Below are 18,641 nucleotides of genomic sequence, written 5' to 3' on the forward strand. Positions count from 1 at the left end.
ACCCTATGCGATACCCTATATAATATTTGATGTAACACGCCAAAACTTTACACCCATAGTTCTAAACACCCCCTAAATTTAGTCTATTCACTTTCAATATGAATTTAGTCAATATTGATTTTGTGAGGTTAGGGGGTTTGCTTCTTATGAGCATATCTTAAAGGTGTGTGTACTCATGTGCGGTTTGTGTAATAAGGCACAAGAAAGATTATATCAGCATATATGACCCTGAAAGACAAGGGCATGAATGAACTGGATAATACTTACAATTCGGAAAAGTAAGGACGTGCATGTAGTGGATAATACTTGCAATTCACGGCAAGGCGACAGCAGAACACCAGCAATTAATAACTGGTGAATAAAAACAAGAAATCCATGGAATTACATTGCCACCCCAAATCAAAATTCCCCAAGATTCTATGGTATACCTCCCCCATACCAGACCCTTTACATCACCAAAAGGCAAAATGAAAAGAGGTTCATCAATTAGAAACATCCTGACAATCTAAATTACCAACCTACACAATCTTACTCCTTGTAGCAATTACACCACTGCTCCAGTTCTCTACTATTTCTTCCCAGGCCCCCTTCACAATGTATTTACCACCAAGCCCCCATTCACTTTCTCCAGTATACCCCCAAAAACATATTTACCTCCAAGCTCACCTCCCCATTTCCGGTATACCGCCATCCTTGACTTGAACAGAAGAACAAAGGATGAATGCTAAGCTACTGCACTACTGACCTACTAAGCAATGACACCAATGAAATTTCTACACCATCATCTTTGCACTTGCTTCGCAAGAGACAATGGCAAACTGCCTTCTACCTTGGATGGGGTTTCTCCAAGAGTGACCTAGTTTGTCGGAGCTGCGGCCTCAGGCCCGGAGGTGAAGGGCATTGGTTCTGTGAGCGCTGCAGCATCTGAACCATGGATGGTGTTTGATAGGAGTAAACAAGTGTGGTACTGTCTGTAGAGTCACCACGCGTTGTAGCTCTCTGCCAAGAATGTGAGCTCAATCCAGATAGCAGATATGCCCTCCCCGAAGCTTCATATCGTTGCCGGCTAGCCATCCTATCCTGCATCTCCTTTAGCTCTGCATCAAGGGAAATGCACAGGCGATCCCCACTCTTTCTTGAAAAAGATTCCGAGAGTATCCTCCGACAATGCTCAAGAATAGCCACTGCATCAGAAAGAGCACCCCTCTCAGCTGCTGCCCTTGCAGCCTCAATAGCATCAGCAGCACGGACACGGTTCCTCTCACGATCAACCTCCATGCAAACTGGCTCAGACGTAGGTGACTTTGGCCTTAGGATTTTTACCTCATCTGCATGAATCTTGATGGCTTCATTCGTTACTGAATCTCTATAGGCACATGCAACCTTCAAAAGCATGGTCTGATCACGAGATTGTGGGAAGCTCAAAGATAGTAAGAAGTCCCTCTCCTCATCAGCATAAAGATGACCAACTTCAATTGATCCATTTCGTCCATCTCCAGCCACCTTACTCAAGTAACTACCAGATTTGATAGTATGAAGCTGAACACTAGGATGCACGCATTCCACAGTTAGTCGCATATCCTGAACAACAACACTAAGAAGCCCACCAATGCACTGAGCAAATGCATCCTGAATCACACTTTCATCCTCGATAAAGGAAAATGTACCACCAGAGGACTCAGCAATTGAGTGCAGAGCATCTGAATCATGATCTGCACCAAAACCAAAGCCATGGACAGGCACTGTGCAGATAGTATGATTCAGAATGGAAGATGGAACAAGTGACCTATAATCTGGACGGGTTCCCCTAACATTTGAGGAAATATTGTATGTGTCTTGACCATCTGATAACAGAATAATGCTGCAGACTGGATTCTTATAATTGCGATCCTCAATAACCTTGGCAGCTTTCTTCAATGCATCAGCAATGTTCGTACCACCACCAGCACCAAGCAAGTTGACAGCCTGCAAGGCTTGCTGCCTGCCAGAGTGAGACATCCGTCGGAGATGAAACAACCTTCTGGCAGTAGATGAGAAAGCAATAACTGAAAGGCGATCCGAAGGCCCAAGGTGTTGAATAACAAAACCCATGGCTCGTTTTAGGAGTGCTAGTTTGGTGCCTGCCATACTGCCACTAACATCAAGCACAGTAACCAGATCAACAGGAGCGCGAGATGTAGGGTATCCAATTGAGGTGGCATTGAATGGTCTGCCTGTGACTTGTTCTGGGTTAGCACAAGGGGCTTTTAGATGGATCAAAACAGCAAAATCATCTTCAGATGACGACTGTGGAATGGCTGAGAATTCAGGATATGTCTTGATCTCCACAGCTCTACTGCATCTAGCATCACGACTGTCACCAGACTCTATCAGCTGCAAAGGTTCATCGTCATTGAAATCAACTGGCTCAGAAGTATGGGAACCAGAAGCTTCTCGATGGTGACTTGGAACCTGGCGTAGAAGAGCCATGTAGGTGCCTTGTTGGGGTAATCGAGCTTGATTCACATTCAACCCACTTCTACCACGAGGTACAATAGAAGATAACGAGCGGTTAAAGGGTATCTCTTTCCACTTCGCTCGACAAACTGGGCATACATAATTTCCATGTTTCACACTGGAGGAGATGCAGTGGAAGTGAAACATGTGAGAACATTCAGCAGTGAAAAGTGCTTGTCCATGGCCTGACTTCATGGGATCGAAACATATTGCGCACATTCCCTGTTGAGAGAAAAAAAGAAAGATGTATCAATTTAATTGTGCAACATCAGAACTCACCCCTTCACATTTGAAATGTGCAATCAACATGGAGACATGTGTTTTAAAACATGAAACATAAGGGCTTAAAGATGAGCCTTGCTGCGAAAAGACGGTTCAACTGATATTAATGATACTTTATTGAGAACAAAACTTTTTGTATGTTACATCCAACATAGTGAACAGACTGGCATATAACAACAACCCTTTGTCCTGATATCCACACCCCGTACACCCCTATTTAAGTCCTTATCTTCACAGATCAATTCCACTGTACAGAATTAAGCCCTGCCTAGAGTTTGCCATACTATGACAGAAGCCGATCTCAAATTCTGAATCAACTCCAAGATCTGCATAGATATCTCCACTAATCTGCATGTTCAACAAATTTACTTAGGCCCACCTTAAATTACCATTATCCAGACTTATTTTTCATCCCAATTCTTCATCAAAGTGTATCCACGTCGAACAATATATTTGTTTGTTATTTCTGAAACATAGTCGGATAGACACAAACTGCAATTCATGGACTAAAGTTACTACTTTCTTGATTTATTTTCATTGGATCAATATGGCAACTCGAATAGGGCCTCACATGAAAGCTAAACAAAAATATATCACAAACACATACCAGAACTAAATGAATTGATGTCATATCACATCCATTCCATCTTTTTTTGTGACATACAAGGTGTTGGATCTATTAGTTCATTGGTGCCATCATAAGCTAAGGCTGTGTTTAGTTCCACGCCAAAATTGGAAGTTTGGAGAAATTGAAACGATGTGACAGAAAAGTTGGAAGTTTGTGTGTGTAGAAAAGTTCAATGTGACGGAGAAGTTGGAAGTTTGAAGAAAAAAGTTGGAATCTAAACAGGACCTAAGATAGGTACTGTTATTGATTTTGACTAAAACATAAAAACCAAAGCATGTTCAAACAAATACATCTTTTGACTAACACCAAGTCAGCAACCACAACTGTATTTTATATTTTATGATAACGTATGCACGTCATAAATACCAATGGAAACAGCACACCTGATTTTACGGTTTCCTTACTGATAACTTAAAAGAAATACATATTTTGCATTTGGGCACCCAATATATGTTGCATTTCGCGGCATTACCTTGACAAATAAAATCATTTTAAACCAGAGAAACCACAAAGAATTGTCAGACTTGCATGCGTGTCAATATATTCAACTAAACACAGTAAGCGTTCATGCCAGTTTACCAAATTGTCAAATTTGATAATATAGACAAATCAAGCTTAGCAAAGGCAGTAATGCGGAAATCACAATAAATAACTGTGCGATGCTTATTATCAGAACTTTTCAAGTCTTCACTTCTGACCAAGGCAGATAAATGTCAACCAATTGAGTAATGAGTAATGAGGAAATCCTCGTGAAGTAGTTGGTCAAACAGGGCACTACCATACACAATATCTCGCTAAATCAGAACTGCTACTAAACAAAAGGTGTGAACACAGCAATAAAAGGCATCAATGAACACCACACGAAAAAATAGTATTGTATCAGAAAACATCACAAATTGACATTGACCATTCAAAGAGATCACGCACATGCCATGACAACTAAATAAAGATAAATATAAAAAGAACAGTATAAGGTAATTCTAATAAGAGGCTGGTGATACAAATTTTCAGTGATGGATGACAGCTACAGTTGGAAAACACGCCTTTACAAAATTAATTGGAGTTGGAGTACGTAGTAGTAGTACTAACGGAGTAAGAGAGAGACGGCAGGATGATACTACACGTGAACACATGGGGAGTTGCTGAGGAAAGAAGCGAACTTTCCCATTCCGGAACGAGCAAGTGGAACAGTAGAAAAGAAGCTTACGTTAAGATATGAATGTATCTTAGACAGAAAAAAAAAACAACTGGGTTTTTTTATTTGAATTAACCCATAACGAAGCGCGATACCGAGGGGAAAAATACCAGCAGACTGATAGCTGATAGAAATTCGTAAGAATCTCTGTTGGCGTATAAATTTGAGAAAAAGAAACAAGCAGCAAATTTTTGTACTATGGAAGATATGAAATAAATACAACAGAGCCCAAAAAGAAGCTATAAAACACAAATTGATTCCTTTCTGAATGGTGAAGAACAAAATGGTATGATAGTTTGCTGGAACATGACACGAAGAATGGAGCAACAAGATGAAGCCAATGACGGATGCATCTCTTTTCTTTTTTGGATATTCCTTTGAATAATTTAGAGAATAAATAGTTTGCAGAATCATCAAAATCTGCACACAAAATGGTTTTTTTATTATAAAATGGGCAAGACCCATGTTTCCTCAGAAACAACATAGGATGATTTCAATTGCAGACAAAGTAACAAAGGTAATGACAAATCCAAACTAGCAGAGGCGAGGCTCAAGACAAAACTCAGTATTAAAAAAACAGATGCATACAAAAAAAAATTGCTAGACAGTAGACACAAACAAAGGAAACGCCCATTACTGCAACCAAAAACTGTCGGCCAGGGGAAGCACATCTGAATCTAAATCGTTCACGGGTGAAGCCACATTGCTCCAAATCCGCGCCTAACCCCGGAGGAAACCCCAATCTGCTCCGCATTTCACATCCAGCCACCCCGAACCAAGGCTACCACGGATACAATCCAAGGCACAGGTTATATAACTCACAATGAGAAGAAGAGGGAGAAAAGGAGAAGAGCCTAACCTTGGCGGACTTGGTCCCGGACTTGGACCTCCGGAGCGGGCCTGCTCCCGGCAACGCCGCGGCCGGCGTATTCGGCGCCGACACATGCGCCGCCGCCGCCGAAGACGCGTCGTGGGAGAGCGCATCCGACGCGCGGCGCTCGCTGACGCCGTCCTCCCAGTCGCCGGCGACGGCGGGGAGGCGAACGCAGAGGCCGGCGCCCAGCGCCTTCTTGGCCTTCCTCCACATCCCCTCCATTGCCCCCTAGAGCGCGCACACACCTCTCGCCCCTAGCACAGATTCGTCCCTACTCGCGACAAGCAACTACCCGCTACAAGGAGAGGAGAGGGGCGGTTTTGACGAGGAGGAGGGGGAGGAGCCGCCATTGGAGAGTCTGAGTGGCGGTGGTGAATGGTGGTGGCGATGCTGCGGCTCTTGGTTTGACCCGTGCGCCGCTGCTGATGAGAGGGACAGATGACAGGCGAGGAGGCAGACAGCCAAGCAGAGGTTGAGGAGGGAGAGAGGTGACGGTGGGTGGATGAGAGGAGGAGGAGGGGGTTATGACCCGTGGTGGTATGGTGGTGGGAGAAGCGAAATGGAAGAAGAGATGAAGAAAAAACGGAGGGGTTTTCGCTGCCGATGTGCGGTGCTGGTCAGGTCGCACGCACCCCGGTTGGTGGGCGCCGACTCCGGTCATAAATCACAGCGGAACTTGTGGCTGGGAGGATTGGCCCATATTTTGCCCACCAAGCTCAAAACGATGGAAGTGTCTCTGCTGCTCATTGCGATGTGCAGCATAGATCAGGTAAATATGGTTTTAATGTTCCTGGAGTACCAGTTCAAGGCATGTACTAGTAGCATGTAGACCGTTGTTTTGGCCTACTATCTTCCTTTTTCCGTGAGAGAGCTAATGCATTGATTTACACGCTCTAAATATTAGTATATACTATCAACTTTAGGCCCATAGAGAAAGAATCAAGAAAGAATGCGATTTTGTCAAGTTCTCGCATGCAATAATCGCGCCTTTTTTTTAAGAAAATCCCTTAAGTATCCATGAAAGTTCATCTAATCTCTTCTATACCCCTGAATTTTGCTCAATCACTTACACACCTCTGAATTTTAGTTTGGATCCCTTCCATGCCCTTTCCGCTAGTTGACCGTTAAATTCTTTTGAAAAAGTCCATTTTGCCCCTTTGCTATGAAGAAACATAATAAATTAATGAAGTATATTGTTGGAATGTAAAAATTTATTGGATGAGACTATTATATTTATGAGTATGTGATGCACCATATTATTTGTAACAAATTTACTTTTACATACGACATAAAAAGTTGATACTTATTTATTAGTTATTAAAAGTTCTTTTATGTAGCATATGTGTTTTCATAGTAATACAACAGATTTGTTTATTACTTCAGAATACATATGCTAAAAAAAATCTTTTAATAACTAATAAATAAGTATTAATTTTTATGTCATATCTAAGTATATTTATCACAAATAATATGGTGCATAACTATCTCATAAACATAATAGTCTCATATAACAAATTTATATGCTCTAACAATATACTCTATTAATTTATATGCTTCTTTATACCAAAGGGCAAAATGGACTTTTTCATAAGAATTTAACGGTCAACTAACGGTCAACTAGCGGAAAGGGCATGAAAGGGATCCAAACTAAAATTCAGGGGTATGTAAGGGATTGAGCAAAATTCAGGGGTACAAAAGGGGTACAGAAGGGATTAGGTGAACTTTCGAGAGTACACAGGGGATTTTCTCTTTTTTTTTTCTTGACATCGAACTATTACCCTTGCGGTTTGTAGATGAGGCGCATCGCATAGGCAGGTGACATAGAAATGTCTAGTACTAGTCAAGGTTGTCAGTATCCCGATTCATATCCTAGTATCTTACGATACTACGATACTACGATCTTACCAAGCTGAAACGATACCGATCCCACCTAGTATCCTAATTTTCATAGTATCTCGATCCTACTATTCATTACTACACGATCCTATAAAATCTTAGGTGGTATCCCGATTCTACGATCCCTACGATACTACAAAATATTATTTAAAATATCATGGTTTGAAAATAATGTAAATAAATATACTCAAAATTATATAAAAATCAGTTAAATATATCAAAACCAACATGGTTTCTCTTGATAAAGGTCTCTATTTGTATGACATATATCATTACTACATTTTTTTATATAGAATGTCTATATATAATTAATATAAATATTAATTAAACTTAAAAAAAGAAAATCTCATAGTATCCCGATACTACGATACGATCCTACGATGCGATATTACTTTGAGCAAAACGATACTGCCTGGTATCCCGATCCTAACAACCTTGGTACTGGTGAAGCAGCATTTATAGGATTGGCATTTGTCTAAGGGGGTGTTTAGATGGGGCTAAAATTTTTTCAGTACATATCATATCGGATGTTTGGACGCTAATTTGGAGTATTAATAGACTAATAAAAAAATTAATTTCATAAATGAGAGCTAATCTGCGAGATGAATTTTTTAAGCCTAATTAATCTATAATTATGAAAAGTTTACTGTAGCATCACATTGTCAAATCATGGCGTAATTAGACTCAAAAGATTCGTCTCGCGAATTAGTCCAAGGTTATGGAATGGGTTTTGTAATTAATGTATGTTTAATACTCCAAATTAGTGTCCAAACATTCGATGTGACAGGGACTTGGAACAAGTCCATGTTTCCCAAAGAGGCCTAAGACCCTATTTAGATGGGACTAAAACTTTTAAATCCCTATCACATCGGATGTTTGGACACTAAATATAAATATTAAACGTAGACTATTAATAAAGCACATCCATAATCTTAGATATAATCTTGGACTAATTCGCGAGACGAATCTATTGAGTCTAATTAATCCATGATTAGCCTATGTGATGCTACAGTAAACATTCTCTAATTGTGGATTAATTAGGCTTAAAAATTCTTAATTAGTATTTAAATATAAAGACTAAAGTTAAGTGACTTTAAGTGACTGAATTCAATCACCACCTAAAGGAGGCAGTCCAACACTCCATTCAATGATCCATTTGCTCATCACCAGGCACCAGCAGCGTACTACTCTTGTCCCCGTGCTTGCATATGGAGTAGTAGTAGTTGTTGTGTTTGTCCAATGTCTCGATGTGGCGCGGCCGGTGCCGCTCCATCCGGATCTGGCCATGGGGGGGAGGGGGGCGCAGATCCGCCTATGACGACGCAGGATCTGTCGCCTTCGGCCACCGCCAGTGCCGGAACCACTTCGACTGGAGGCCGGTGACGGCGGCAAGATGGGGTTGCGGATGAAGAGGAGGGAGTCGACGACGATTGCTGGAGAGGGCGAGGAGGGAGGTGGCGGCGACGGGAACCGCCGGTGGCACCCCTTGCGCTCGACGCGACTGCCGTCGCCTTCTTCGCAGAGGAGATGAGACAGAGAGAGGAGCCAGCGGAGGAGACAAGGCGGAGAGAGGAGCAGGCGAAATGAGAAAAAAGAGGAGGGGTACGGTTGGTATTTTTTTCACTAGGGTACCTTGGGCTGGGACACCCATTATGAGCTGGCGTTTCTCCATCAAGTGGCCTCAGATTTTGAAGAACCCATCTAGAGGTATTCTCCATTGAGAGATGAGTTTCATAGAGAGTACCCTCAGTTAGTGAGGACACTCTAGGGGTGGCTTTGGTTGTAGATGCCCTTAGGCTGAGTTCATTACTTACTGTTCCCAACTCCTGCCCCTCTTTTTCCGCGTGCACGCTTTTCAAACTACTAAATGGTGTGGTTTAAAAAAATGTATATACGAATGCTGTTTTAAAAAAATCATATTAATCCATTTTTCAAGTTTTTCTAACTAATATTTAGTTAATCACGTGCTAATGAATTGCTTCGTAATTTCTGCCAATGGGAGAGTTCCCAACCATAACAAACGAACGAAGCCTTAAAACTTTGATTTTCGGCCTACATTTAAAACTTTAATTACTGCCAGATTACATATACTAAACTAGGATAGCAATTTTTTCGTTCAGTGCGGTTTCCACCTACAAGCCAGGTCCGAGGCGATTTTTCAACCTACGGGTTGACCGAGGTGAGGCCATGACTTTTGGCTCTGTTTAGTTCCAAAGTTTTTTTTTTCTAAACTTCCAACTTTCCATCACATCAAACCTTTCATACACACATAACTTTTTAGTCACATCATTTCAATTTCAACCAAATTTCCAAACTTCAGTGTGAACTAAACACAACCAAGTATAGGGTCGGATCCAAAGTTTCACTTGTGGAACCCATAGAAGATGAAGAAGGGCTGACACACCTGCGGACGCTAGCTTCCCGAGCTAGCTTGCAGGCTTCGGCACCATTTAGGATCCAATATGGTTGTGACAATTTTAAACCGGGATGACACACTTTGATAAGTTCTGGATCTTAAATTTATATTTGAGAATATGTTAACCTAATAACACATGCAAATTTAGAGATCAGGCGTTCACTTTACTCCTTAAAAAACTTATTGTTCGTCCATCTCTGTTTGACAGCACCATTTAAACACCTTTTACGTTTATACTGTGGTTAAAGCACACCTCAGAGACTGAAAATCAAGCTGATAGACCAGACAGGCCAGTGCACGCACGCACGCGCTACGACCGGTTATTTGTATCGATTTTTCAATTTGACCGTCTTGCACATGCTCCTACTTGTATAGTTTTATTACTACTAGTAAATTATTTTAGGCCGCGACCGCGAGCACGTGCAGCGCGATCTCAACTCAGGCGAGATTCTCCTTAACTTCGAGCCCAAATTGCCCATTTGCAGTTTAACTTTTCGGCCATCACCTGACCCTTGTTCGCGCACTCCAGCAATCAGCGCCGGCAGATTACTTTACGGATTTAGGCCATATCGAGCACGGATTTGATGCGACGTGATCGCGTAAAGTGATCTGCATGTCTACTGCATATGCAAGCGGCTAGCCGCTGCAGTGCTGCACTGGAGTCTGGAGCCGAGCTCCTGCTAGGAGATGCAAAGCAAGGCTCCTGCTGGGAGATGCAAAGCAGAGCAGGTGGTCTCATGTTGGTGCAATCTCTGCCATGATAACGCTGCGAGAGTAGTGGTTAGCTTACCTTAGCTAGGTGTCCTTTTTGATACCCAGGTTTTAGTAGTAGGACAGTATAGTAGGAGTAGTGCTGCTTTCTGCCCATAAAGTAGCATGGACTTTATCTACTATGTCAGGGGGTGATTCATCTTTGTTAAGTTTACAAGACTGTAAAAAGGTTGCATCATGCATGGCACGGGAAGTTTAACACCCTTTTAACCACCCCCTGGCCCCTGGGGAGGTTGTGGTTTGCTAAAGTTGATTTGACACTAAAAAAAGATGAGTACCCCTTTGGCACGATCGTGTGAGTTTGACTGACCAAAGTTTTTTTTTTAAGGAGTCGCTCTCAAGTGAAGCGTGAATATATTTGACCTGATTATTGCAACAACAAAAACGATAAACATGCGAAACCGCATGTATTGACCGCCGTTTGGTTCATTTTTTATCGCTGGAATTGAAGGAGCTGTCGTTTACGTTTGCTAAACTACGATATGACAGTCTATTCAGAGATGAAGGAAGGTCATTGATTAGTACCTACCACAGCTCAAGAAAGATGACTCTGTTTAAGCCTGTCCTCTTGGGGGGCCATGTCAACGGATCCGACTTTGTGTACTAAGGATTAATGGACCACTGCGATATGTTTGCACTTTGAAGCCTTTTAGCATTGCACTTGCACCAGAAGGAATAAACCACGAACCATCGTCAATATAACCCATCTACTCCGGTTACCGTATATCACATGGTATCTGCTTACCTGGGCAATGAGCATGTACCGAGTGGCAGTAGTGAATACGGAATTTCACAGGAATATGGTCAATTCCTTGCATTTCACAGTAATTTAATTTTAAATTTGATATATATCATTTCACAGTAAATCATGGGAAAAAATTACACTTTTTTATTACAAAAGAAAATTTACATGTTTTGAACCATCTGGTTGAATAATTCACTTTGCGAATATGCATGGTCAGTTCCTTGCAAGTTCACTTCACAGTAACTAGCATAGTGGCCCGCGTAGATTGCACGGCTAGTATTACTATATTTTCTCTCTTATAATAGCATATATATTTTCTCAATGTATTATTCAAATATATTAAAATGACAACATAATTTTGCATGTCTTAGAGCATCTCCAACAATCTCTCCATCCCATTCTCCAAGTCAAAATTTAGCCATTCTAGCCAAAAATCGTGCTCCAACAGCCTCTCCAACCGGCTGGCCAAAACCCTCCCTCCACTAGCCAAATTTAGCCACTCCATTTGGCTGGCCAATGGTGGGCCCCACACAGCCCATCTCCTCCATCCCCACACGACAACCAGGCACGGAAGGAGCACGACTGCACGAGGAGGAGGCGCTCGCCGCGACCGCCATCCTCCGCTCGGCGTAGCCCGCCACCTCCGCTCGCCGCGGCTGCAGGCCTCCGCTCGCCGCCGTCGTCCCCCACGCGGTGCGGCCCGCCGCCTCCGCTCGCCGTGGTCGCCGTCCCCCGCGCGGCGCGGCCCGCCGTTCTCCGCTCGCCGCAACCACCGGCCCCCGCGCGCCGCAGCCCTGGCCGCCGCTTGGCGTAGCCCGCCGCCTCTGCTCGCCGCCGCCGCCGGCCCCCGCTCGGCGTAGGGCGCGCCGCCCCCGCTCGCCGCGGCCGCCGTCCCACGCGCGGCGTGGCCTGCTGTCTCGGCTCGCCGCGGCCGCCGTCCCCCTGTTAACGACCAAATTTGGTAAATTCTATCACTATTGGCATCGGAGATGAAGATCAGATCGAAGTGGAATCCAAGATGAAGATCGTTGCGGAAACAAAGTAAGAATCGGCTGCAGTCCAAATCGGCTAAGGTCAGGATCGGCAGAGTTCGAGTCAGACGGGGCTAGCCGATACAGCCAATTTCGATAATATGACCCGGTGTACGTCATCGGGTTTAAGTTGATGTGCTTCAAGATGATTGCCACGCATGGATAGAGTCCTGGGAAGGCAATTGTATTTATTAATTAGAATATTCTATGTAATTTCCTTAGAGATATGTTTGGGCAAAAGTCTGCTATAGAGACTTATGGTATCTTAGAGTTTGTTAGAGATAATAGTCGTGTCTGTTATGGACGTATCTTGTAATTCTCGGGTATAAATAGACCCGAGCCCTATGTAAAAAAAAAGGACATTCAATACAATCTCGGCGCATCGCCACCCTTTTTGCTTTACTTTTATTTCGACGAGTTTGTGCTTTCGGGTTGAGCTGCATCGGCTTCGATCTTCAACAAGAGGTAAAACTTGTCGCGACGATTTATGTTCTTAGGATTAGTGCTTCCATCTTTATGATACTCTAATCTTGTCTATGTAATTCGTCGAGTTATCATATATCTCATATAATCTTCGATAATATCTTTATCTAACCTATAATCGACTAACATCTGTTAATGGAAGGCAGCCGATTAGGTTAGACAACAATGTTAACTTAGATTATGTGATATATCTACCACTCTATAAAACTTCCAGCGGCTTGATTGTCTAGATATTGTTTTTTCTTTTCATACTTAATGCTACATCAGTTGAGTTTGATCTATTAAGTCGTGTTTAGAACTGCAATCTCTAGCCTGCTTTCTGGTTGCCGATCAGGGTAGTATCGGAGTTTCAGCCGATCTTATCTGATTTAACTACTTTTATTCCATATGCTTAATCTATATGTTAAATCTGCCCTTTATGTTAAGATTTTGTCGCATCTAAATATATTAGGCTTCTGTTTGATATATTCTACTTGCTTTAACATCTTAATATAGAGTGGTATCGGAGTATTAGCCGATACATGCTAGATCCATTTGATCGGCTATGCTATAAATGTATATAATCCCACTATTAATATATATTTCGATCTAAGTGATTTATACTGTCTCGGCAAGGCAACCGATCTATCTCAATCACTTGATTTAAGTATATATCGATATAAGGATTATATATCATTAATATTTACAGCCGATCGAGTAGATTTAGTTCTGATTTGCTTATTGATATTTGCCGATCGATGTACGCATGACATCGGCTTGAAATAAATGATATGTCATCGGCACCTAGCTGATCGGCTATCATTTATAGGATTAATTGCGGTTTTTTTGTTTTATTTCTTGTTGATTGCAGGATCAAATCAACTGGCACGCTCATACATCCGAAGGCGAGTTTTGGACATGCACTGGAGTTAAGCAGATCTCCTAGGCCTCGTGTTTTCTGTCAACACCCCCACGCGCCGAGGCGCCGCCCCCGCTCACCGCGACCGCCGTCCCACGCGCGGCGCGGCCCGCCGTCTCGGCTCGCCGGGGCCGCTGTCCCCCGCGCGCCGCGGCTGCCGCCTCCGCTCGCTGCGGCCACCCGTGCGGCACAAGCTCCCCGCCGCGCCCACCACCGGTCCACCGCCGTCCCCTCCCAGCTTGTCGGCGTCGTCTGCTCCCAGCCAACGCGAGAAAAAAAGAGGAAGAGGGGAAGGAAGGGGAGAAAGAAGAAGGCAGAGGCTGACATATGGGTCCCGGTGTCATAGGGTTGGTTTGGTTTGAGGCCTATATTGGCCTTACCAATATTTGGCAATTTCAATAGTGTTTATTGTCTATTTGGTTTGGAGCCAAATTTTGGCATGCCTAAGAAATAGGCCATTTCAACAGTTAATTTAGGCTATTTTGGCTTCAATCCAAACACAATTTTTTCTTTTGCCAAAATTAGCCATGCCAAAAGTTGCCAAAATTTGACATTGACAAAAATTGGTAAGGCCAATTTAGGCTACAAACCAAACTAGCCCATAGAGTTAAAGTAGAGAGCGTAGATAAAGAGGCTATTGGAGTGAACAACTAGTTTGACTAGCCAAATCAAATGGAGAGTTGGCTATATGGGTGTTTGGAGAGTTAGATTTGGAGAGGCTGTTGGAGATGCTCTTATGAGAGCAAACTTCCAATATTCCTTTGAATTTTAGTTATTTATAAATTGTATTTCTATTTGTACTCTAAATTCTACTTTAATTTTATTAGTTTTATTCTAAATTTTAAAATCTTATATGTATTCTGTACTCTTATTCCGATATTCCTTATTTTAATTCCTAATTTCTATTATTTCTAAATTGTATTTTTATATATGGATTCTAAACTTATCTTTCAATATTTTTTTAATTCCGAATTTTAATTATTTTTAAATTCTATTTCTATATGGACTCTATATTCTTCATCCAATATATTTTTTTAATTTCGATTTTTTTTATTTCTAAATTGTATTTCTAGATGGACTCTAACCTTTACATTTAATTTTTTTTATTTTTTTAATTCTGAATTTCCATTAGTTCTATTGTATACCGATTTAGACTCTAATCTTAGCTTCCTATATTCCTTACTTTTAATTCCAAATTTCAGCTATTATTAAATTGTATTCTTATATAGACTCTGTTTTTTCTTTTTCTCCTATTAATGTGGAAATTTCTAGACCATTAAAGCAAACTTGAAGGCTTTTTTTTCTATTCCTTTAATAATATAATAGATTTGAATTCAAATTTGATAAATGTCATTTGACGGGAAATAATGGGAAAGATACACTTTTTTCTTACAAAAGAATATTGACATGTTTTGAACCATCCGGTTAAATTATTCGCAATGCTTTCTCCAACTCTAATGTTCATCTCCGGCAACTACGAAGATATGAGTTTAGCGGGTTTTGTGAAGGTGGTGGTTTTTTAGAGAGACTAAGGCAAACTGTGGATCCGTTCATCGTTCATCCGTGTTTGGATGTAAACTAAGAAATCGAATTTGTATAGGTAAAAAATTTATCATAAAATCTTGTTCGAAAAAAAACACCAATAAAGTAAGAGTAGAAGCTTTATCAAATGATATACGGATGACCCCTCAGGCTAAACATGTTATAAAATATAAATAACGTTTTGTCGATCAAACCACTCTTGACGAAGTTCAAATTTGGCGATCCAGGCCAGCGGCAACACAACCCATCTGGTACAGTCTGACCCAGCCCATCTTGATGTTTAACAGGCACTCAGGCCTTGGTTACTCAAGCTGGGACTGATCATTGTTCCTGCGTGCCTGCACTATGCCAACGCTAACCATGAGAAGTCGGTACAGAAGCTGGGAGCTAGGAGGAAGTGACTCATATATACTCTCTCCATTCAACAAAATAAATAAATTCTAGGCCTGGTTTAGTTTTCAACTTTTTCTTTAAACTTCTAACTTTTATATCACATTAAAACTTTCCTACACACATAAACTTTCAATTTTTCCGTCACATAGTTTCAATTTTAATCAAACTTCCAATTTTAGCGTGAACTAAACACACCCCTAGACAAATACTCCATCCGTTTCTAAATATTTCACACCGTTGACGTTTTAGCACATGTTTAACCGTTTATCTTATTTAAAAACTTTTGTGAAATATGTAGAACTATATGTATATATAAAAGTATATTTAACAATGAATTAAATGATAAAAAATTAATAATTACTTAAATTTTTTTAATAAGATAAACGGTCAAATATATTTAAAAAAGTTAAAAGCGTTAAATATTTAGAAACGGAGACGGTAGATAGTTTGGGTCGAGACGCGCGGGCGCCGGGCGGCTCTCGGCTCTCTCGTGGAGTTCCGCCCGCCGGCGCAGACGACGGGGGAGACGACTGCGCCGCGCGTCGCCGTTGCACAGGGCAGCGTTCAGCGTGTGCGCAGGGCGCGCGCCCCACGAGTCCACCACCGGTAGCTACACGAAAAGCCATTCGTTTTACGAGCGCAAAAGGCGCTCGCTTTTGTGTTGACTTTACCCTCGAAAAGCCTGGGATCCCCTCAAAAAACGGCGACGCAGACGGGGGACCACGATTTACGGGTGCATGCATGGACGGCGCCATCCGTCCGGGCCACATCTCTCGTCTCCATTGTTGGCTTGATGCCGCTAAAACAAACACAACACACCGTAGAGCTTATTACTGTACGTACACCAGGATGCATTTTACTGGCAGCAGCACTGCAGCAATAACGCTTGCTATGGCCTGGAACAGTAGTAATATTAGCGTGTAGCCGTGTACTGCTGACAAAGCACTCTGATTACCAGCAGAGAAGAGGTGCGTGTGTGGGGCCGTGGGGGTGCATCCGTCCGGGGGTTGTTCGTGTTGCCTGAGCGCTGACACGCTCGCATGTGGGATGCGCTGGATCGACGTTTCACGTGCTGACTTCCGTGCACAGGCGACGCACGTACGAACGTAGTACCGCCCTCTGCGTTTGCCTTTGTCCACCGCAACAGCACACTGCCTCTGCCGGCGTGGTCCACCGGCAATTGTGATCGTCGTATGCTAGTAGCCAATTAGCTCCCTGTTTTCTCAGCCAGTGATTGATTGTTCGTGTAGTCGTGTGCCAGAAAGTGCATCAGCTCTCTCTAAACTCTAATGGCCCCTTTGATTTGTAGGAAAAATATAGAAATTTTAGAGGATTTCAATTCTATGAAAAAAAAATCCTATGAAGACCTTTGAAACAGAGGATTGAATCCTATACAATCCTTTAAAATTCCTATAGAATGGACAATCCTATGCACATTTTGGAGGAAAGTTAGCAAGAGGTCTAACCTCTTGGAACATTTACTTTGAGTCCATCTCTCTCATCTGATTCCTGCATTTTTCCTGTGGTCCAATCAAACGGCCATTCCTGTTTTTTTCCTGTGTATTCCTGCTAGAATATTGTATTTTTCCTATTCCTCTGTTTTTTCATTCCTACGATTTAAAGGGGCCCTAAACTCTCTTTCTCTATCTCTATCCACATTAACGCTGGACGGCTGGAGATTCCACTTGCGAGAGAAACAGGAAGAGGGCTCATTCGGAATGGAGGAAATGTGAAGAAAAAAATGGAGGATTGATGATTCCTTTGAACTGGGTACTATAGATGCATTCGTTTGAAAGGGTTAGCTATCTTGAATTCCATAGGAATACTATTCCCTACCCATGTTTTCACAAGGAAAAAAAGAATCCACTTTAGCCTCTTTGTTGTAAGAATCCTGCGCACGGAGAACAAGAAATTCTTATGTTTTTCAATCCTCTGTTTTACACATACAATCCTACCATATTCCTATAATTTTTCTATTTCTTCGTTTTTACTATCTATATTCCGAATAAGCCATGAAAGGTTGGGGTCCTGTGAATCTGCGACGATAGGACAACGCGGGTGATGGGGAGAAGAGGGGGTGGGGCCGGGGGGGAGGCGCTTCGGCTTATCCACGCACGCCCGGCAGCGGAAAAAGGACTCGTCTTTGCCCTTTTTGGTAAAGCGGAGGCAAGGAGCGAGCTGACCTCTAGCGTAGCAACTAGCACGACGGTGGAGAAAAGGGTTTTTCACTAATTTGCTGGAGTTCACGTTTGACGTTTCCACGTCAATTTCGTGGGAGCTTTGTCACATGTGGTGCTTTTAACATGGAAGTTATAACCAGCAGTGGCTTCTCTTTTGAAACAAATGAGTTTTACATGACTATGCATGGCATAATAATATAATTCTATAGGAATTAAAAAAAGAACGCTCCAAAGAAACCCTAAGAATGCATGGTTGAGCTTGTTATCACATGACTGATAACTACTCCCTCACGCCGTTGGCTTTTTGACTAATGTTTAACCATTCGTCTTATTTAAAATTTTTGTGCAAATGTAAACATACTTATGTCATGCTTAAAGAAAATTTGATGATAAATCAAGTCACAATAAAATAAATTATAATTACATAAATTTTTTGAATAAGACGAAAAGTCAAACGTTTATCAAAAAGTCAACGGCGTCATACATTAAAATACGGAGGGAGTATATTAGTTACTCCCTCGGTCCCATAATATAGTAACCTAGTATAGGATGTGACACTTCATACTTCATAGTACAATAGATCCGAACATGCTTTCTTTTCCAGGTTCGTTGTACTATAAAGTGTCTGTTCTAGATTACTACTCCTATATTATGAGACGGAGGGAGTAGGGTCCATGGACTGGAAGAAATGATTATGTCTTGGAAAGCATATATACTTGTGAAATCTCCTTTACAGATGGTATATAAAATGATCTCTCTCTTACAAAAGTGAAAGGGTTTGAAAAAGGGATAAGGTGCAAGCAAGTTGGAT

At 42.0% G+C, this 18,641-nt stretch overlaps 1 protein-coding gene across 1 annotated transcript; it reads right to left on the reverse strand.

Annotated features, from left to right (window-relative positions):
• Window positions 1-269: 269 nt before the first annotated feature.
• On the reverse strand, window positions 270-5,971 carry LOC4330003 (E3 ubiquitin-protein ligase WAV3). The gene is made up of 2 exons (XM_015767320.3): window positions 5,461-5,971; window positions 270-2,718 (listed from the first exon to the last, which is right to left on the reverse strand). The coding sequence occupies exons 1-2, from the start codon at window positions 5,695-5,697 to the stop codon at window positions 826-828; spliced, it is 2,130 nt and encodes a 709-aa protein (XP_015622806.1). The 5' UTR covers window positions 5,698-5,971; the 3' UTR covers window positions 270-825.
• Between the last annotated feature and the right edge of the window lie 12,670 nt (window positions 5,972-18,641).

Source organism: Oryza sativa, chromosome 2, assembly GCF_034140825.1.
Source record: "Oryza sativa Japonica Group chromosome 2, ASM3414082v1".
Lineage (NCBI taxonomy): Eukaryota > Viridiplantae > Streptophyta > Magnoliopsida > Poales > Poaceae > Oryza > Oryza sativa.

Excerpts from the sequence above, each read along its gene's own strand:
- LOC4330003 (XM_015767320.3), bottom strand. The coding sequence starts at position 5,697 with ATGGAGGGGATGTGGAGGAAGGCCAAGAAGGCGCTGGGCGCCGGCCTC. Across the intron at positions 2,719-5,460 it reads CCGGGACCAAGTCCGCCAAG|GGAATGTGCGCAATATGTTT; the intron begins GTTAGGCTCTTC and ends TTCTCTCAACAG.